Consider the following 21,859-nt stretch of genomic DNA (forward strand, 5'->3'; position numbering starts at 1 on the left):
AGTCTGAGAAGTTCCAAAGACAGAGAACTCATTACCGCACAAGCCAGTGTGCTTCAGGCAACTCTAATTAATCTAAGTCTGTGTTATAGGAGACATAAATGAAAGAGCCAGGCTCTGGATCAGACAGACCTGGGTTTGAACCTTGGAACATGCAGTTCTTTGCTGGTACGGCAGCCTCGTTTTACTAGGTTATCCAAGAACCCAGCCTTCTTTTGTCTTGTTACTCTGCTGTCCTTAGGGTGTCTTTCCCATGCCCACATCTGTAGAGGCCAAGATGGCTTGCCACCACATCTGTGTTCCAAGCAATAGGATAGAGGAAGGAAGGGGGGGGAAGAACATTCCTGCCCTTTAAAGACACAGGGAGGAAGTTGTATACATCTCTTCTGCTCTCATCCCATTGTTGAGAAAATAGTTCCGTGACCTCACCTTGCTGGCAGGAAGCTGGAAATGCAGTCTTCCTTCTGGTTGGCCCCATGTCTAGCACAAAATTTGGGGTTTCCATTCCTATGACAAAGATGGGGGAAGTAGATTTTGGACACTGGTAGTCTGCCACGCAGACACTGAAATATGGAAATATGTTCTTTTTTCCTTGAGTATGCGTGGTGAGTGGTTACACCATGGCCCATAAGGTTGGAGAGAAATGGATAAAAATTCTGTTTCTGCTACTTATAGAATATTACCTTGAAAAAGTTACTTATTATAACTTCGGTTTCTGAATCTATACAAGAGGGACATGAATGCCTATATCCTAGCTGTTGTGAGGATTAAATGAAAATGTGTGTGCACATGCCTTACAAAATTTTTACTCAACAAGTGGAAATGGTATTAACTACATTTGGCTGAAGTGACAGAAAACTTCAAATGACAATGGCTTAATGATTATCTCTTCTTTCTGTAAATGAACACTGGAAGCAAGCAGTCCAGGGCTGGTAGAGTTAACACCCCAAAGTCACTAGGGACCCAGTTTCCTGCTCTCTTGTTGCTCCCCTATGCTGCATGGCTACCTGAGCTCCAGCCATCATGACCATGTTCTAGCAGCATAAATTAGAGAGTAGAAGAAAGGCAGGCTTCTTCCCTTTAAGGACATTCAGGTGTACACAAAATTTTTGTTCATATTTCTGTTCAGAATTTTGTCGTATGTTAGCATTTAGCTGAAAGGCAGATTGGAAAGTGTATTCTTCAATCCAGGTAGTATCTGTAAGAATCAGGGTTTCTATTTCTAAGAAGAAGAGTAGACAGGTGTTGGGTAGCCACACTCTGACTTGGTCTGTCCCTGTTGCTCCCCAGATTTCCACGCACACCTGCTTTCCACACACAGCCGTGCTCATCCCCTCCCAATGGATTCCACACTCAGGTCTCATCCAATAATTGCATCCAGGCCAAGGTTTCTGGATTCAAGTCCTATCTATCAAGGTCTGGCTATGGCCCCTTGTGGTCTGGTGACTGAAAGACGAAATATGTTTCCCTGCACCCGCAAAGTCAGTGTTGGGAGGGGAAAAGGATAACTCCTTAGCAGAGGAAGAGGGGGCGCCTGCAACATTTTCAACAGCTTCCTCCAAAAATCCTCACTAGAAATCCCCTCTCTGTTTCTCCATTATCTCAACCCTTTCATATTCTTAATGGAGGAGGAGCGGCCCAAGGGACCTAAAACTAGCTCTTAGTTTTTCTTTTGTCAATTCTGCATGATGTCTGGCACCTTATTTTTTTTTTAATTCAAATATTCTGTTCTACCGTATCTATGACTGGAGGTAGAGACAGCAAGTCACGATAAAGCAGATGATCTCATGGGAAGAATCACATTTAATGGATAGAGGAGAAGTAGGGACTTTGGGAAAGAATGCTAAAGAACAGTTTATTTTCTGTAGCTTAGCAAAAAGCTAACTTCCCAATAGTTGGTTTGCCAGGCTCTGGGGAGGGGTGATGTAGCCGTTTGTGCCGAGTCCAGGGATCCCTTGGGAGGGAAACACAAAAGTAGGAGCCCCAGAGTCAGAGATCTGGATTCAGTCCTGGTAATGTTCTAGTAACTGTGCCTCACGTTCCTCACCTGTGCTAGAAATGAGGATGCTATCTCACAGGGGTGCGAGGGCTAATCAATGAGTTCATGTTAAGTGCCCAGCATAGCACCTATTTGAAAGCGTTCAATACATATTAATGCTGTTATTCTCCTTAAAAATAAGTTAGGGATGCCTCTTGAGGGCAGATAATAACATCCTTAAAATAAAGTTACCCAAGGATGGAAAAGTTACCAGTTGTCCTGGTCCGGCCCTCACTCTGAATGGCAACAAGGAGAGAAGGAGGGGGTTACAACTCCATTCGCGTTTGGTGGCCTTTCACTCTCTATGCCCAGAGCTAAGCTGCCTAGGAAGTCATCAGTGCTTGTCCAAAGTTAGAGAACACCTCTGTTCTGTTCTATTCAATCTGGAGTCCTCTTGAAACATCATCCAGGTTCTGCTGACCCTCTGAGTGTCCTGTGTCCTTGTCCTAAGCCAGTCCATACCAGGACATGGCTTTCGTGGATCACAGTCCTTCCGTCGATTTGCAGAAATCGATTCTTCTCATTTTTTGATTATGCGCTTGTAGAGAGTTCCCGTTGTGAGCCAGACCTCTGTCCTTGATATCCTTACAGTGTTGTGTCCCTCATTGTGTCCTCGGCTCATGTGACCATGCCAGGAATGGTGGCTGGAGTCACAGCTCTGCTCTGTGGCCCGACCCCTCTCTTTCCCATGATCAGAATTCCAGCTTGTGGCTCCCTCGTCAGCCTAGTCCCAGTACCATGATGCCTGTGAGTCAGGGACCATACTCGGTGTCTTTGGCAAAAAGAGTTTCTTTCCAATTAGGTCCAGACTGAAAAGAGGTGCCCCCTCCCTTCCTCACCAGGTAAGATAGCACTTCCTGGAAGATGCCATGAAGTGCTGAGTCTCCCACAGCAAAGCACCAAGTGTTTCCTACCCCAACATTTTTCAGCCGAAAGCAGCATTTCTTCTCCTTTGTTTTAGCACCTTCCTGAGATGTGCCCTTTCCCATCCTTGTCTAAAATTCACTAGGTTCCTAGAGAAAACAGTGGCCTCGTTTAGTATTTCTCGAATTACCTGTGGCAGGAGACCAGGTTTTATAAATTTCCAGTTTGTCACAGATCAAAACTTTTGTAAAATTCAGTACATATGAAGTACTAGAAAAATGCAGTACGAACAAAAAAATGTAAGTCCAGGGATCACGCGCTTTAATACCACTGCAGTATGCAACTGCCCTGACCGTTTGCAGAGGCTTCCTGCCGAGCCCGGAGCCAGGACGAGCGCGTGTCTGCAGCCCCCGCGCGCGAGGGGCGCTGACCTGGAGGGGCTACTCAGGAAACCACCTCCGGTTTCATCGCAGCATCTGTGTCTTCTCTGGACGTTTTTAGATCGTTTCCACCCTGAGGCGCAAAACGAGAAAGGAGAACGGGAAACAGGCGACGAAGGAGAAGGCCACCCCGCCGAGCGGCGCAGGGCGACCCACGCCGTGGTTTCTGCCCCAGACCCGCTCTCTCCCGGCTTCCCCCCTCCGCCTGGGCGCCTCTGGGGCGCCCCGGGCCGGCCGCTCCTCCAGCATCCCCTGCAGCTGCCCGGCCGACGCCAAGGAGCCGGCCCGGCGCGCGCGGCGGTCCGTGGACCTGGAGCTGGACAGGTGCCGGCGGCAGGCAGGCCTCCCGGTGAGCCCGGCGCAGGGGGAGCCCCTGCTCTGCACGCCGGAAGCCGACTCGGAAGCCGAGGAGCCGCCCGAGCCCACTCAGGAGGAGTGGAAGCAGGTGGGTGGAGGCCGGGGGCGGCTCCCTGGAGTGTGGCTGTCTTCGGGAGGGGCTTTTAAAAAACGGAACGAATCTCTTCCCTCCCTGTAAATTCAGGGTATTTTTTCCCACCTCCCTGTCCCTCTCCCCCTGGGGTTAGAACATCCCAGAAGGATATTAGTATTTGCCTAATAACTCACATATTTTAGAGTTCCGTAGAAGACGGGAGGCTATGGCAGGTGGGCTCTATTGCCTGAGTAAACGTGGCTTAGTGCCCTAGCCTCATTGGGGTAGGAAGGTGAGCCAGGACTTGCTAGATGCTATTCCGTGATGTTTTGTTTTTACTGTGTCAGAAGGATGGCTACTGTAGCTCAAGGCCAAGTGGGTTAGGTCAACGGCTTCCATGGACCTCTGTTATCAGGCTACTGAAGGCTTTTCCAGAGTCTCTGAAGTGTGCCATAGAGCCACCCCTCGCTGCAAGGGGACTGGGAAAGCACGCGTTCAGCGAGGCCCATTGCCACCCCAAACACCTCACCAGAGTTCTGTTAGCAGGAAGGAAGAAGGAGAATGAACACAGAGTAGGCACTCGCAGTGTTCCCTAAGTAGGACTCTGGCAGCCGCAGGGAGGGCCCATTTCACGGGGGCAAGGCTGTGGCAGGGGTACTTGTAGTCCATGTGGGGCGTCCACGTCGTGAGCTGGTGCTCCCTGTTAGTAGCACTGTGGGAACTTGCTGGTGGTGTTCAACCGCTTCTGACCTACAACCCTGGCCGTTTTTTATGGTTCATCCAATAAAGTAAAGGAGAGAATTCAGAATTAGGTAAGAGCTAAAATTAGCAGACCTTGTGGATGGATTGGATGGAGGGTGGTGAGAAAAAGGAGTGGCAGCTGACTCCGAAGCTGGAAACCTCGGAGAGAGAGATGGTGAGTTTACGTTATATTCTCCCTGAGCTATCGATCCTGGGCTTCAGCATCAACGTAGAATGGAAATTTTAAAATCAAGTCTCTCCTTTCGCAGAAACGTGACTCAATAATAATGTTCCGATATTTACAAATCAAATGCATTTTTCCCCTCAAAAATACCTTTAGAAAGCATTGGGTGTCAACAACCAAAATACGCCCGATTATTTCATGTAAGTTACAGATGATTGGTCCTCAGTGTTTTCTGAGTAGTAACAAAAGGGTAGAACCTGAATTGCTGGAAAAGTTGCTCAGCTCTTCTGCAAATTCTTTTGAAAAGGCTGAAATTACTTGAAGAACTGAAACATTTGATTGCACTTTTCCAGGACCACAGCTGGGGCCTTGTGAATGCTGCAGGAGAGGTCATGTTGCCAGTCCCACGACTTCTGCCTTCTCTTTGCAGCAAATGTCCAGGAGCCCAGAGCACTAGGGCTAACGGAAGACTTCTCCTAGAGCAGCTCCCTTTTTATCTGGTTTACATGTTGAGCTTTCACATAAGATTTTATTATTATTATTATGTTCAGTTAGCCAACATACAGTACATCATTAGTTTCTGATGTAGTGTTCAGCGATTCATTAATTGCGTATAACACCCAGTGCTCATCACCACATGTGCCCTCCTCAATACCCATCACTGGGTTACCCCATCCCACCGCCCCCTTCTGTAACCCTCAGTTTGTTTCCCGGAGTCCAGGGTCTCTCATGGTTTGTATCCCTGTCCAATTTCTTTCCATTCAGTTTTCCCTCCCTTTCCCTGTGGTCACAGAAGATTTATTTCCAAGAAAGTGGGTACACACTTGTCAAATAATATGTGCATACATACGTTCCTTCTGTGAGAAATAAAAAATTCTGGAACCTCAGGGGTTCAAAATATAAGCATAGGTTGGGGCACCTGGGTGGCTCAGTTGGTTAACCGTCTGCCTTCGGCTCAGGTCATGATCCCGGGGTCCTAGGATTGAGTCCCAGGTCGGCTCCCTGCTCAGCAGGGAAGCCTGCTTCTCCCTCTGCTGCTCCCCCTGCTTGTTCTCTCTCTCTCTCTGATAAATAAAATAAATAAATAAATAAATAAATAAATAAATAAAATCTTTAAAAATATATATGAGCATATGTCAAATATTGATCCTATGGAAAATTATTCACTTATTTTTATCCAATATTTGTATCACCTTCTTCCTCTCCTCCTCCGCCTTTTTACTCCTCCTCCTTCTCCTCCTCCATTCATAGGAATGACTCTGAATCTCTGAGTAGAGTCTAGGAACGAAACCATCTCTTGGTCTCTGCAGGTGGTCGATATCCTGTGGAGTGATCCCATGACCCAGGACGGCTGCAAGGCCAACACCATTCGAGGAGGAGGCTGTTACTTTGGACCTAACGTGACAGAACAGTTGCTACAGAAATACAACCTGCAGTTCCTGATCCGCTCCCACGAGTGCAAACCTGAGGGCTACGAGTTCTGCCACAGCCGCAAGGTGGGCTCCCGGTCCACGGTGGCGCGGGAGTGGTCTGCACCGCCCGCCCCCCCCCTCCCCCCGCAGCGCGGGCGAGCTCGGGGGCTCAGCTGCTCGCCATCAGCCATGCCTCGAGTTTGTTCTCCACTCGCTCAAGGCAACTAGGTCCTTTACAGTCACTGATCCTTGCCTTTTGCAGCCTCTTGATTGATTGATTGATTGATTGATGTATTTGATGGCTAATGCTTTCAAAGTATGTTATTTTATTTTTAAAGATTTTATTTTTATTTATTTGAGAGAGAGAGAGAGCACACAAGCAGGGGGAGCAGCAGAGGGTGAAGCAGGTTCCCCCTGAGCAGGGAGCCTGATGTGGGGCTTGATCCCGGGACTCTGGGAATCACGACCTGAGACGAAGGTAGATGCTTAACTGACTGAGCCACTCAGGCACCCCTCACAGCCTTTTAAATCTCAAAATTTGATTGCTGCCACTACTCAGTGGTCCCCTGAGAGGAGAACAGAGGGGCAGATATTGTCCCATCTCATGGACGGAAATATGGCCTGGTGTCTTCACAGCCACATCTCCGTTCCTGAAGTCACATGGCTCGCTGACCCGTACTTCAGACAACATGACGGGGTGATGGGATTTCTGCATCGCGCCCCAGCAGAGATTCAGGATTGTCTGTCTTCTCAGGAGTGTATTTAATGTCGTGACTCATCTTTGCACATCTTAATCCTACCATGCTTGCCTAGCCCAGGGCCACTAGGACGAGAGTATTGCTAGGACAACTAACTCTGCAGGAGAATAACAGGTTTCCATGTGGGGGAAAAAAGTGAGATCAACTAATCTAAGAAATATTTGGTTAATACAAGTTTGTCTACTGCAGCACTTCCGAGAACATTTGGTTTCCTATATTCCTTGTAAATCTCCAAGAAGAGATGCAGTGTCTACCATTCCCCAATGTACCAACATCGAAATTTCTCTCACAGGGCATCTTAGGAGACACAGTACTCTGTGGGAAACTCTGTGGTGAGGCCTCCCACCAGCTTTCATACCGGGTGTGCCGCTGGTAATGGCTTCCCAATTTATCACATCCAGCTTCCCTCTAAGTTAAACCAAATGAAGTGTTTTGTCTGACCCCTGCTGTTGTACTTGAGATAAAAAGGTGAAGAAATCATGTTGTGGGGCACCAGGGTGGCTCAGTCGGTTGAGCGTCTGCCTTCGTCTCAGGTCATGATCCTGGAGTCCCGGGATTGAGTCCCATGTCGGGCTCCCCACTCAGTGGGGAGTCTGCTTCTCCCTCTGCCCCTCCCTGCTTGTGTTCTCTCTTGTGTGCTCGCTCTCTCTTTCTCTCAAATAAATAAATAAAATCTTGAAAAAAGGATATCATGTTATGGATGTCCTATCAGAATTCAAATTGTTATTACTTGAATGACAACTCCTGCCTTACTAGCATTGATGACTTTAAAAATGTAAAAAGATCCATAGTTGAGGTCAAGGAGGGGGAGTAGCCCCTGAAATCGGGTTGGGCCCTATCAGATTGAGGGTGAAGAGTTCTTCAGTGAACCTGAATGCCTTTCTCTCTCTGTTTTGATCTAGGTGTTAACCATCTTTTCTGCCTCCAACTACTATGAAGTTGGCAGTAACAGAGGGGCCTACGTCAAGCTGGGGCCGGCCCTGACCCCATACATCGTGCAGTATCAAGCTAACGAGGCCACCCACACGTTGACTATGAGGCAAAGGCAAGGCTTGTTAATGACTGGTTTTCAGAAACACAGAATTATGGTGTTTGTAGAAACTCTGAAATGTCTAGCATCATTACATTTATCCCAATTCTAAGTGAGAATTCAAAATTTATGTACCTGGGTGGCTTAGTCAGTTAAGCATCTGATTCTTGATCTCAGCTTAGGTCTTGCTGTCAGAGTTGTGAGTTCAAGCCCCACACTGGGCTCCACGCTGGGTGGGAACCTACTTAAAACAATGACAACAACAACATTTAGTTGTGTCAGCAATAGCAGGGGCCTCTTCCTTCTCCTCCATACACTTTGAGATCTATACCACCATCATTAGTGGAAGCAACGAATTTGCTTCCTGCAGAAGTTATTCTCCATGGGTGCATATTGGGTAAAGTCCGTATACCAGGCTGCTGAATCTTTCAGGGTCACTCCAGTTTTCTCTCATCCTTAAAGGGTCTGTGTTACCCCATAAGCCACAGCCAAAGGTTCTTTGTTTTCTAGGGTTTTGACAGATGGGTTTCAGTCTGCATATTTGTTGACAGTGCCTTTTTCTTCCTGGGAAGGAGGTGTATAATATTACCTACATGGCTTCTGTTGAGATGATTCTGAGTTCTAACCTTAGCTGAGAGCTTCCCACCCACTAAGTGCTATTATAAAGAATTTACATGTATTGTCACACAATGAACCTATGAAATACATACGAAGTTCAGTTTTATAGAGGAGATCATTAAGGAACACAGGTTAAGTCAGCTGGCCCGTGGTCCCACAGCTAATACACGGTGAAGGCAAGCCTTGTCCCAGGCAGTCTTATTTCAGAAATCACACACTTAACTGACATGTGCTACTGCCTCCCACAAAGAAGATGGTCCCAGAGGACTTAAGCTGCTCACAGATGCAGCTTCAGTGCTGCTGAACAAGCGTCTTTAATTACCAGATGAACTAATTAGAAATCAAAACAAAGTTAACATAAACCCAGTGGAAAGAGAGCACATTAATATCTAGTATCTGCTTTGTGCGAGTGCTGTAAAAGTGCCTTATTTTAAATCACTCTTGAGTTATTAAATATCGAGAGTTCTTAAACACTCAAGTTATTAAAAAATCAAGGCCGGCATCACTCAAGAAGTTTTATATGAGAATTTAAACTCATTAAGTGATAGTCAGACCTACTATGCAGAGGCATCAACCAGGGGAGCTTTACCAAAACTCAGCCACCCTGGCCTCACCGCAGCCCCACCACAGCAGGATCTCCGGGGCTGGGCCCCAGGCAGCTGGAACGCCCGATTCCATAGGATTTAGGTGTTGTCACTACAAAAGAAGTTACTGTAGGGAATCCTATAAGGAATATGTTTTAGTAATGTAATTACAGAGCTCTTTGCAATAGTCATTGATTGTATTAGAGAAAGTAAACATCACCTAATTTACCCAGAAATCACTTGTCCAACAACTTCAACTCCCTGGAGCAGAAGTAAGGGGGAAATGTCTCTGACCATCCATAATTGATGGCCTAGTGTCCATAAAGTCAAGATCATGTGTTTTTCTTAGAAGAGGCCTCATTCAGCATCCATTTACTTTTGGTTCATATCTGCACTTCACAACTATAGCTTAGCCTGCCTAGAGTTCACCTGTCAAGGTTGATTGCTGGTCCTACCCCGTATTTGCTATGTGACCTTGGATTAATTACTTTGTAATGGGCATAACAATCGGACCTACCTCCGTGGGTGTTGGAGGACTGAGATAATCCCCGCAGAGCTGTGTTTAGTTAGTGTTCACTATTTGCTGCTTGATGTAGAAAGAGAGCCTTGTACATCTAGACAGCTCCTGAGAGCATCACCGTACTATCCCTGCATGATAATGGTGGATGACGACAACGTAACAGAAGACAGTTTAAATGCTTTGCCAAACCAATGGTTTGTAAACTCTTGCAGGGGGAGAGGGAGTCCCATACTTCTTTTTTTTTTTTTAAGATTTCTTTTTTTATTTGAGAGAGAACGTGCACAAGCAGGGGAGGGGCAAAGGGAGAGGAAGAGAATCTCTAGCAGACTCCCCGTTGAGTCGGATCCTGATGTGGGGCTCGATCCCACCACCCTGAGATCATGACCTGAGCTGAAACCAAGGGTCGGACACTTAACCGACTGAGCCACGCAGGTGCCCCAGGGAGTCCCATACTTATTTTACCCTTTGATGAAACAGTGAACTCCCTCCAGAAAAAGCAAATACATTCATATGCCCATAAAATGAGGGATGAGTTTTAGGTCTACGGAGCCCACTTAAGGACTATTATGCTAAACACCTTAAACTAAAGGAAGGTTTTCATCAAACATTACTGAAACTCTGTGTGTGTGTATGTGTGTGTGTGTGCGCACGTGTGTAACAGCGCTTGAAAAGATAGGTTATCTGGTCATGATGTATAGAATGGCTGGTTCCTCAATGAGGCAGGACAAAGTATATATTTACCTTTATCTCTTTTTATCTTTTTTTTTCTTTCAACTACACATATTTGAACAGTTACTTTGGGCCTAGTGCTGTGCCCAGCATTACACTTTTAATCCAGTAAGAATGAGAAAACTAAATTAGTGTTATTTTGTTATTCATAAATCTTGTCTTGTGCCTATTTAACATAATAATACATTATTAGGAAAGCATGTGAGTATGATAACAGATATCATTTACTAAGTGCTTTGAATGTGCTGGGCTTTCTTCTAAGTACTTTATATGAGTTTACTTTTTTAATCTTCACAATAATCCTATAAGGTAGATACCATTTTCTTTCTTTCTTTCTTTCTTTCTTTCTTTCTTTCTTTCTTTCTTTCTTTCTTTCTCTTTCTTTCTTTCTCTTTCTTTCTTTCTTTCTTTCTTTCTTTCTTTCTTTCTTTCTTTCTTTCTTTCTTTCCTTCCTTCCTTCCTTCCTTTCTTTCCTTTCTTTCCTTTCTTTCCTGTAGGTACCATTTTTATCCCTCTTTTGCAGATGGGAAAATTGAGGTGCAGTACAGTAGGATAACTTTACCATAAAGGTGGCCTTTTCCCAGAACTTTTCTGTAATCACTGTCCTGCACTTGGAAGGAGAGTGGCAGGGCCTGTTTGTGCCCAGCAGGGAGAAGTGGGAGAAATAAGAGATGGAGCTCTTCCTTCAAAAACTGAGCTCTTCTCCCCCAAACTGAGCTCTGGGGACGTTGAGATGTTAAGAAAGAGAAGTGTGGAAAGAAAAACAACCCATGACTATTTCCTCTATGTTAATTTTTTTAAATGTTTGTTTTCATCTCCTGTCCCAGGATTAGCAGAGTAGAGGAGGCAGCTCTGAGATCTCTGCGGGAAAAGTTATTTGCTCATTCCTCCGATCTTCTTGGTGAATTTAAGAAGCATGATGCAGATAAAACTGGTGAGACCAAGCAAGTAAAATATTCCTACAAGGAAGCTGGCCAAAAAAACAAAACAAAACAAAACAAAACAAAAAAACTGTGGCAGAAGTTGTCACATCAATATTTGTTGAACTCATGATCAAAGGACATCTTTGACTACTTTCTTCATTTTATTCAACTTAATTTTCCAGTTATCTTTTCTAAACTTTAAAATTCCAAGCTTTTAACTGTGAATTTAGCTAAATATAGATGGAGATGGTGAAAAGAAATGGAGTCTGACAAGGCCAGAACTAAGCAAAAAGGATCAGGTGGGGGAGGTTACAAGAATATATCCAAAATTAGCAAAAGATCAATGATTTGGCTTCTCGTTCTTGCTTAGTGTGTACATATCTATTGTGTTCTATAATCAAAGCTAGAAATTTTGTCTTTGCTCAACTCAACAGGATGTCTAATAGACATTGACTCTCTCTCTCTATATATATATATTAGAAAATAGCAGTAACAATCATAAATTCACAGCAATATCTGTTCATATATGTATCAACAACTAATGCTATATATATATTTATATATATATATTTATATATATATAGAGAGAGAGATGTATCTAGTTATATAGTTTTAGGATATTATTTACAGGAGTGTTGTATGACTTTTCAATAGTGTTGCCAGATTTATCAAATAAAAACAGGATGCCTAATTAAATTTGAATTATAGATAGACAACAAATAATTTTAAAATATAATTATGTCCCGTGCAATATTTGGGCCATATATTTTGTGGTCTTTTTGAAATTATATTTAACTGGGCATTCTGTATTTTATCTTGCAACCCTAGTTTCCAGCAAACTCTACCTTGACCCACAAAAACAGTGACAGTGCCCATTATTTCTGTTGCCTACAGACAACAAGAAGTATGTCAGGATAAAAAGGTCTGCATTGCGGGGCAGGACACTAGACTTATAAGTGAGAAGTCAACAAAGCGTGTCTTTGCTGTAGGTTTCATCACCCTTAGTGACTGGGCAGAAGCCGTGGAGTCCGTGCTGCGTCTAGGACTGCCATGGCGGATGCTGAGGCCACAGCTGGTGAGGAGCTCCACAGATAACACCTTGGAGTACAGGTCCTGGCTGGAGGACTTGGCCAAAGAACAACTGAGCCATGAGGTAATGGTGGGAAGATGCTGGATGAAGCCATATTGTGGACCATGAAGCTCCCTGTGGAGAACTTTGACTCAGAAACAGTCAGATACTGAGAACCCAAAAAGAAGGTGGATGAGAAAAGGGGACTACTTGTTGAGTTTCTATATGTCATGTTTTGTGTTAAGTGACTTACATATGTTGCCTCAAATTATCCTCAAAATACCTACCCCCATGAGTATGGTATTATCAGCACCATTATACCTACGAGGACACTGCTCACCGATCTTCTAAATTACAGTACTGGGACTCAAGCCCAGGTCTGTCTGGCTCCCCTGGCACCATCCTGCTTCCTTTACTTAAAAAAAAAAAAAAAGGATTTTTTCAATAAATACTTATTGAATGCATAATGTATGTGAGGCCTTGGGCTAGGTACTTTTTTTAATGCCTTTATGTCAATATAATTCACATACCATCCAATTCATCCATTCAGACTGTACAATTCAGCGGTTTTTCATATATTCACACATATGTGCTACCATTACCAGGATCAGTTTTAGAACACTTTCAACATGGGCTCTAAGTACTTCTTTTTTTTTTTTTTTAAAGATTTTATTTATTTTATTTATTTGACAGAGATAAGAGACAGCCAGCGAGAGAGGGAACACAGCAGGGGGAGCGGGAGAGGAAGAAGCAGGCTCCTAGCAGAGGAGCCTGATGTGGGGCTCAATCCCAGAACGCCGGGATCACGCCCGGAGCAGAAGGCAGCCGCTTAACCGCTGTGCCACCCAGACGCCCCTCTAAGTACTTCTTAAACCCTTAGATAATTCGGTAGGCTGAAGGGGCTGGGGATAAAATCTCTTCGGGCTGTTTCGACCGTATCTTATTGTCAGGGTTGATTGTGTGTTAATTATATAGTAGGACAAGCCTAAACATAAGATATAGAAAGAACATGCCTTTTCTTTTGCAGAACATACAGTCAAGTTTGCTGGAAACATTGTATCAGAACCGATCCAACCTGGAGACCATTTTTAGGATCATAGACAGTGATCATTCAGGTAAAGACACGCGCTGTCACTTCTGACGCACAGCACGTACCCGCCTTTCCTTCTCCTTCCTGGTCATTGAGCTCTCTGCTGGAGCGCTTCGGGAGCAAAGTAAATAATGGTTCTTCTTATAAATAAATGGCAGAAACAGAAAAGTATTTGAGCACTACGAGCAATCCATATAGAAGAGGGGTAGGGCAGAGAAGAATGGAGACAAACTGGATGAGAACTTCTCATAGGAAAAACCATGATTAGAAGATGTGCCGGGGCACCTGGGTGGCACAGCGGTTAAGCGTCTGCCTTCAGCTCAGGGCGTGATCCCGGCGTGATGGGATCGAGCCCCACATCAGGGCTCCTCTGCTATGAGCCTGCTTCTTCCTCTCCCACTCCCCCTGCTTGTGTTCCCTCTCGCTGGCTGTCTCTATCTCTGTCGAATAAATAAATTAAAAAAAAAAAAAAAAGAAGATGTGCCGTCTCTTGTAGTTGTGTCAGGGATAGCCATAAAGTAATGAGGAGTGCCTACAGCAGAAAGGCTTTTACAGTCTCACTCCCGAAGTATTCTTTTTAAACTTATTTTGAAATAAGTACAGATTCACAGGCTATTACCAAAAAATATACAGGGAGGTCTTGTATCCCCCCCACCCTGTTCCCCCACTGGTCCAAAGACCTTTTTCAATGTTACTGCTCTCTCTCCACCTATTGTTAGGTATAGTTCACATACTGTATAATTTACCCACTTAAAATGTTTGGTTCACTGGTTCTTAGTATATTCACCAGGTTGTGTAAGCATCAGCACCATCTAATTATATAACATTTCATCACCCTAAAAAGAAACCCAGACACAAGTCACTCTCCATCCCTGTCCTTTCTCCATCAGCCCCTGGCAACAATTAATCCGCTTTCTGTCTCTAAGGATTTGCCTGGTCTGGACATTTCATATAAATGGAATCCTACAACATTATGGCCTTTGGTGTCTGGCTTCTCTTACCTTGCATAATGTTTTCACGGTTCATCTATGTTGTAGCATGTATTAGTTCTTTATTCCTCTTTACAGCTGGCTAATATTCCATTGTATGGATATATATATATACCACATTTTGTTTATCCATTCATCAGCTATTAGACATTTAGATGGTTTCCACTTTTTGGCTGTTATGCATGATGATGCTATGAACATTTGTGTACAACTTTTTATGTGAACATATTTTTTTTATTCTCTTGGATGTATTCCTAGGAGTGCAATTGCTGAATCATATGATGAAACTATGCTTTACTTTTTGAGGAACTGCCAAACTGTTTTCTATAGTGGCTATACCATTTTACAATCCTATTATCAAGGTTTGAGGGCTCCAGTTTCTCCTTATCCTCCTATCCTCACCAACACTTGCTTTTATAGCCTTCCTGCTGGGTGTGCAGTATCTCATGGTATTGATTTGCATTTCCTTAATAACCAATGATATTGAGCATCTTTTCATGTGCTTATTGGAAATTTTTGTATATTCTCTGGAGAAATGTCAATTCAAATCCTTTGCCCATCTTTTAATTGAGTTATTCATCTTTTTGTTGTTGAGTTATGAGAGTTCTTTATAGATTCTGGATATTATGCCATGATCAGATATATGATTTGCAAATATTTTCTCCAACTTTATAGATTGTCTTTTCATTTTCTTGGTAGTTTCCTTTGATGCACAAAATTTTTTGATTAGAAAAAAAGTCCAATTTATCTTTTTTTGTTGTTTGTGCTTTTGGTGTCATATCTAAGAAACTTTGACATAATCCAAGGTCACAGAGATTTACGGGTATGTTTTTTTCTAAGAGTTTTATAGTTTTAGCTCGCCCAACTAGGCCTTTGATTCATTTTGAGTCAATTTTTGTTGGTGATGCAAGATGGGGGGTTTAGCTGCATTCTTTTACATGAGGATATCCAGTTGTCCACTACCATCTGTTGAAAGAACAATTCTTTCCCCATCGAATGGTCTTGGAACCCTTGTAAAAAACACAATTGACCATAGATGTATGGGTCCAAAGTCTTTTTGTAAGCAAAATAAACGATATGTTTGGGATGACTTAATGCACGGTTTCTCAGCGGAGGCACTATTGGCATGTTGGCCTGAATAAGTCTTTGTTTTGGGCTCCATCCTGTGTGTCTCAGGATATTCAGCAGCATCCCTGGCGTTTACCTGCCATATACCTGTAACACTCACCCCCACCCCGGTCGTGACCATCAAAAACACCTCCAGACCTTGGCAAATTTCCCCAGAGGAAGGGAAGCAAAATTGCTCCAAGTTGAGAACCACTTGTGATCCATTGGTTTTGTGCCACCCCCTTGGTAAACTAGATACAAGGCCTTGGGTGTCTCTGTTCATCAGTAAGGAACAGATGTTCCAGCAAGAGTGTCAGAGGAAATGAACATTGAAAACTAGACCAACTCACTGACGTGAATTCCTCTCTCTGGTAAGGGTTCATCTCACTGGACGAGTTCAGACAGACTTGGAAGCTGTTCAGCTCTCATATGAACGTTGACATCACAGATGACTGCATCTGTGACCTTGCCCGGAGCATCGACTTCAACAAGGATGGCCACATCGACATCAATGAGTTCCTGGAGGCCTTCCGCCTTGTGGAGCAATCCTGCCCAGAGGGCGAGGCCTCAGACTGCCGCCAAGCCACAAGCACTACTGACGGTGGCTGCAGTAAGCCAGGCACACACTAAGACAGCCTGGTGTCCGTCTCCCATGGTGCCTCGTAACCAAGACTGAGCTTGTCCCTGGAAGAGCTCCCTATTCACCATAGATTTGTGGAATTTTATGCTGAGAAATTGCCTACCAGTGTGCACCAGAATCAGCTGTGTGTGTGTGTGTGTGTGTGTGTGTGTGTGTGTGTGAGTGTGTATTTAAATATATAGGTACTCCATCCCCATCTCAGAAGTTTCACAGGGTAAGACCCAGGCATAAACATTTAAATTCTCAAGTCCACCCCAGTTAAGAACCACTGATAATTCAACCCCCTCATTGTTTTCATTTTATACCTTTTAACTATTGTTTTTAAAATGTCTTACTGATAAAGGAAGTTATGAAAAATTGTTTGTGCAATCCTATGACCCAAACTTGGGTTCTTTTCATTATTTACTTTTTCTTGTTAAAAAATAGTTTTTATATAATTTAATGTTCTGCTTTTTTAAAAAAATAAATTCACATCTACCTGTCAATACTTTCCTTTATTGCTACATAGTCCTCATGATGATTCGTTTAATGGCTGCATCATTTTCTTTCAGATGGACGCACTGTAATTTATTCAGCCATTCTCCAGTGGTGAAACATGTACCTTGTTTGTAGTTTTTCATTATTATCAATAACACCATGGTTAATAACTTTGTGCATATGGCTCGTTTTACAAAAGTCTTTGGAATTATACATTTTCTTCAGATGAAATCCCAGGAATGGATTACTTTGTCAGAGCATCATATCAGTCTCTAAGATTTCCTATAAGGAATTGGCTCACATGATTATGGAGGCTGAGAAATCCCAGGACATGCAGTCTGCAAGCTGGAGACCCAGGAGAGCTGATGGTGGTGTGGTCCCAGTCCAAGTCTGCAGGCCTAAGCACCAGGAGGGCCGATGGTGTAAGTACTAGTCTGAGCCTAAATCCAAAGGCAGGAGAAGACAGATGTCTCAGATCAAAGAAAAGCAGAGAGAGACAATCCTTTCACTCAGCCTTCTATTCTATCTGGGCCTACAGCGAATAGGGTGAGGCCCACCCACATTAGGGAGAGCAATTTGCTTTACTCAGTCTACCAGTTCAAATGTTAACCTCATGGGGTATACTCAGAAATAACATTTCACCAAAAATCTGGGCGTCCCGTGGTCAAGCTGACACAGGCGTGAGCATTTCAGTGGCAGTTTGCTTTCTAGGGCTGAGCACATCCACGAACTCCCAAGCTCTGAGTGCGATCATTTGTAATTTTTGCTGAAGGCCAACGATGGTATTTCTGTGCTATTTTAATCGACATTTCTGACTTAGTGTCTCTCCACATCATTTTATTTTTAAAGTAAAGAAGTTGAGGTCCAGAAAACTAGCTGGGTAAAGATCTACTTCATGACACAGCCAGGACCAGAACCAGGAGCCCTGCCCCATCAATGTTCTTTCCAGTTTTGCCAGAACCAGATCATCTGGTTTGACATCAAGCGACCCCTTTTTCTTATGCGGCAAATAGTCTCTAAAGTGCTCCCTGCCCTCAGTGATTTCCTGCCTGCGGGTGTTCATGCCTTTGTGTGATGCGCCCCGTGAATGCGGGCAGGACCCGTGACTTGCTTCTTTTTTTTTTTTTTTTTTTTTTTTTTTTTTTTTTTTTTTTTTAAGATTTTATTTATTCATTCAACAGAGAGAGAGACAGCCAGCGAGAGAGGGAACACAAGCAGGGGGAGTGGGAGAGGAAGAAGCAGGCTCATAGCAGAGGAGCCTGATGTGGGGCTCGAACCCATAACGCCGGGATCACGCCCTGAGCCGAAGGCAGACGCTTAACCGCTGTGCCACCCAGGCGCCCCCCGTGACTTGCTTCTAACTGACAGAATATGGCAAACGTGGTGGGTGTTAATCCTGTGATTACATTACATCATATGAAAATTCTTTTTAGTAGATTGGAGCAAAAGAACCTCGTAGCTGGCTTGCTGAAGCAACAGGCGATGTGGAAGGAACCCACATGGCAAGGAACTATGGGTAGCTTGTAGGATCCACGGATGGCTTCCAACAGGGGCTACACAAAGCTGGGGTCTTCAGTCGTACAGCTGTAAGGAAACGCACTTTGCAAGCAACCTGATTTAGCTTGGAACCAGACTTGTCCAGATGTAATTGAGCCTCCAGATGGAAATGCAACCTGGCCAACATCTTGACTGCAGTCATGTGAGACCTCGAACTGAGGATGCAGTTAAGCCATGCCCAGACTCCTGGCCCACAAAAGCTATTATATAATAAATGTGTGTTGTTCTAAGCCACTAAGTTTGTGGTCATTTGCTCCACAGTATAGAAAACAAACACAACTTGCTTCTTGGAAAATGTTTTATTTTCTTATTCTATTACTCTAGAAAAGTCTTGATTTCCATCAGTGAGTACAATCCGGAGAAGAATTAAGATATTTTAGTGAATACGTATGACCCATGGGTTTATCTTGCCTGAATTAGTAACTAAGAGGTCAAGTATACTAGTGAATTCATGGGATTTTTAAAAAGATTTTATTTATTGATTAGAGAGATCACGCACCAGCAGGGCATAGGGGCAGAGAGAGAGGGAGAGAAGCAGACTCCCTGTGGAGCAGGGAACCCTACTCGACTTGGAGCTCAATCCCAGGACCCTGAGATCATGACCTGAGCTGAAGGCAGACCCTTAACCCCCTGAGCCGCCCGGGCACCCCTGAATTCATGTTTATATCTGTCTGACACATCTTGTGCAAACAGCTCAAATTCAACAAATAAAGTGCTTGTTATTTTCATGTCATTTCATGACATCCTCCACTTCATCATGATTAAAGGTAAACAAATACTCTGAGGCTTCAAAGGAATAACTCATAAGACAAACAAAAGAATAACTCAGCATCAGTGAGATAGAGCTATGGGGCAATGCTCATGAAGACCATCTCTCTCCGAACAAAGGCAAGGGTGGGGCTTATAAAGGCAAAAGCCACAAAGGTTCACAAGTGATGGGTCAGTTTAAACAAGTCCTTGGCTTGTCAATCCAGAACTGGTTGGTCGTAGTGGAGCTTGCTGGGCTGATTGCTAAACCCGGAGGTCCTTTCTTGAGTGTAGATAGCACAATCACAGATTCATATCAGGCTGTTCTGTTCATTCTAACCAGTTTTCTGGGAAGCGGTTGCTCTGGTTTCTTCTTCAGGGGCGCTCGCTGTTTGCTGTCTGACACCCTTCCGGCTCAGTGTCCCGCACTGGGCAAGTCCTATGCGCACACTCAAGGCTCAGAAAAGATTTCCTTTCTCGATTAGCATAGTGAATTAATAGGGAGTTGATTCAAGGGAGTTTTAATTTAAACGGAATTTTTAAATTGTGTGAGGAAGAAATAGCAAAATCATGCCTCTAATCCAGTGATGTGGTCTTAAACTGCTAATTACAATCATCTGGGGAGCTTTTAAAACATAGGCTGCCTGTGACCGCACTCCAGCCAGATTGAATCAGAACCTCTGGGTAAGAGGCCATGCTATCGGTATGTTTTTAAATGCTCGCTAGGTGATTTGAACGTGCTTGAGTCCCGCTGAGCTAATTGGTTTACCCTGCAATAGTGAAGGGTGATTATTTGGTAAGACTTTAAGCGCTGTTTGCACTGGTTTAACTCTAAGTGTGACAGGCCAATTCGGAAACCTAACAATTTAGATTTAAGATGAGGAAACTGCCAAATACCCCCAAGTAGTAGTAACAGACTGATGGAGAGAGATGAAATGTACACACTTCACTTGGAGTTTTACTGGACACTTGAAACTTAACATTTACAAAATAAGCTCCTATGTGCCCCCCAAAATCATGATCTTTGTGATCTGACTACATGTCAATTTCATCCTACCAGTTTCCTTATGCAAAACAAACCAAAAAACACACAAAACCCAAAAGACTTCTCTTTTTCTGATTTCCCACATCCAATGCATCTGCAAATCTTGTTGACTCTGCCTTCAAAACACATCCAGAATGAACCTCTTCTTACTCCTCCATTGTTACCTCCGTAGTAGTCTAAGCCATATTATTCCTCACTCTCCCCACTTCCTCCATTACCTACATCGCAGCGATTCTCAAAGTTTTTGATCACAGGATCCTTTTACACTGTTAAAAATTATTGAAGATCCCAAAGAGCTTTTCCTTACATGAGTTCTATTTGTTGATGTTTACTGTATTAGAAATTGAAACCGAGAAACAGTTCAGATACTTATTAATTGTTTAAAAAGAACAATATATCTATTAAATGTTAACATAAGCAACATATTTTTAAACTTTTTATTTTGAAATAATTATAGACTATAAGAAGTTAAGTAATGCAGAGAGAGCCCATGTTCCCATCACCCTCCTCCATCTTCACTAGAGTGAGTTATCAAAATGAAGAAATTGACAATAAATAACATATTTTAAAGAAGATTAACTATATATCACAAACCAAAAAAATTAGTGAGAATAGTGGCGTTGTTTTACATATATGAAATTCTCTTCAATGTCTGGCTTATTAGAAGACAGCTACGTTATTGTATCTGTGTCTGCAGGCAATCTGCTGTGATATGTTTTGTTGGCTGAAGTATATGAAAAAAATCCAGCCTCCTCTAGATATGTAACTGAAAGAGAATGGAGCATTTTAATAACCTTTCCAGGTAATTGTGTATAATCAAACAATCTTCTTCGATACTATAAGAAAATTTGACAAATGGTAGTTCTTAAACGTTAGAAGAAATGAGTATTTAAACCATAAATGTTTCATGCATTCAACGCCAGACAGCCAAAGACCACCAGGAACACACCTATAACTGAACAAAGTTAGGTTTGCTGGATGTTCCAACCCAGCCAATAGCAGCCCCAGCTGATAACGCATGGAGCGGAAGAATCACCCAGCTGAGCCCCGTTAACCCACACAATCATGAAATATAATAAATGGTTATTGTCATCTTAAGCCACTAACTTTTGGGATAGTTGCATAAAGAACCCAAAACACTGACAATCCAAGGAATTAGAGTTTAGCCATGTTAATCAAAATGGAAGCATAATTTTAAGAAGTGCTCATATTTCCCCAAAATATTGATTTCTAAGAATATACCAATAGTCATGAAAATCTCTTTCTGTTTTGAGATTTTTGACATGTCTTCAATTTGTAAGTATTTTGGGGCTTTGTTGTTGTTTATTAAACAATTACTCCTGCCCCTGGACACAGAATACACTTGCAGGTATAATTAACGTTCCATAAATCTTTAATAATCATTGCTTTAAATGTGAGCATTTATTTCTGTAGAACTCGAACCTTCTATCTGTATTTTAATATTAAAACAAAGGGATAACCAGGAAATCAAAAAGCAATTTAAACAATTTATGGAGAACAACGAGAATGAAAACACAACGGTCCAAAACCTATGGGATTACTGCAAAGGCAGTCCTAAAAGGGAAATACATAGCCATCCAAGCCTCACTCAAAAGAATAGAAAAATCTAAAATGCAGTTTCTATATTCTCACCTCAAGAAGCTGGAACAGCAACAGAGGGACAGGCCTAACCCACTGACAAGGAAGGAGTTGACCAAAATTAGAGCAGAAATCAATCAATTANAGAAATCAATGAATTAAAAACAGAAGTACACTAGAGCAAATCAACAGGACTAGACGCTTGTTCTTTGAGAGAATCCATAAAATTGGCAGACCACTGGCAAGACTTATCCAAAAGCAAAGAGAAAGG

General features: G+C 43.2%; 1 protein-coding gene across 7 annotated transcripts in view; it reads left to right on the top strand.

Moving 5' to 3' along the window:
- PPEF2 (protein phosphatase with EF-hand domain 2) overlaps positions 1-17,319 on the top strand; it is a 34,955-nt gene extending 17,636 nt beyond the window's left edge. For 5 of the 7 annotated variants that reach the window (XM_034671675.1, XM_034671673.1, XM_034671672.1 and 2 more), the window contains 7 exons: positions 3,401-3,784; positions 6,005-6,190; positions 7,767-7,909; positions 11,173-11,279; positions 12,258-12,421; positions 13,365-13,452; positions 15,900-17,319. In XM_034671675.1, coding sequence (XP_034527566.1) covers positions 3,401-3,784; positions 6,005-6,190; positions 7,767-7,909; positions 11,173-11,279; positions 12,258-12,421; positions 13,365-13,452; positions 15,900-16,153 — 1,326 coding nt within the window. In that variant the 3' untranslated portion in view covers positions 16,154-17,319. The remainder of the gene's footprint in view (positions 1-3,400; positions 3,785-6,004; positions 6,191-7,766; positions 7,910-11,172; positions 11,280-12,257; positions 12,422-13,364; positions 13,453-15,899) is intronic. The other 2 variants (XM_034671677.1, XM_034671678.1) reach the window with 2 other exon arrangements.
- Positions 17,320-21,859: the final 4,540 nt, after the last annotated feature.

The sequence above is a fragment of the Ailuropoda melanoleuca genome, chromosome 11 (genome assembly GCF_002007445.2).
Source record: "Ailuropoda melanoleuca isolate Jingjing chromosome 11, ASM200744v2, whole genome shotgun sequence".
In the NCBI taxonomy this organism is placed as follows: Eukaryota; Metazoa; Chordata; class Mammalia; order Carnivora; family Ursidae; genus Ailuropoda; species Ailuropoda melanoleuca.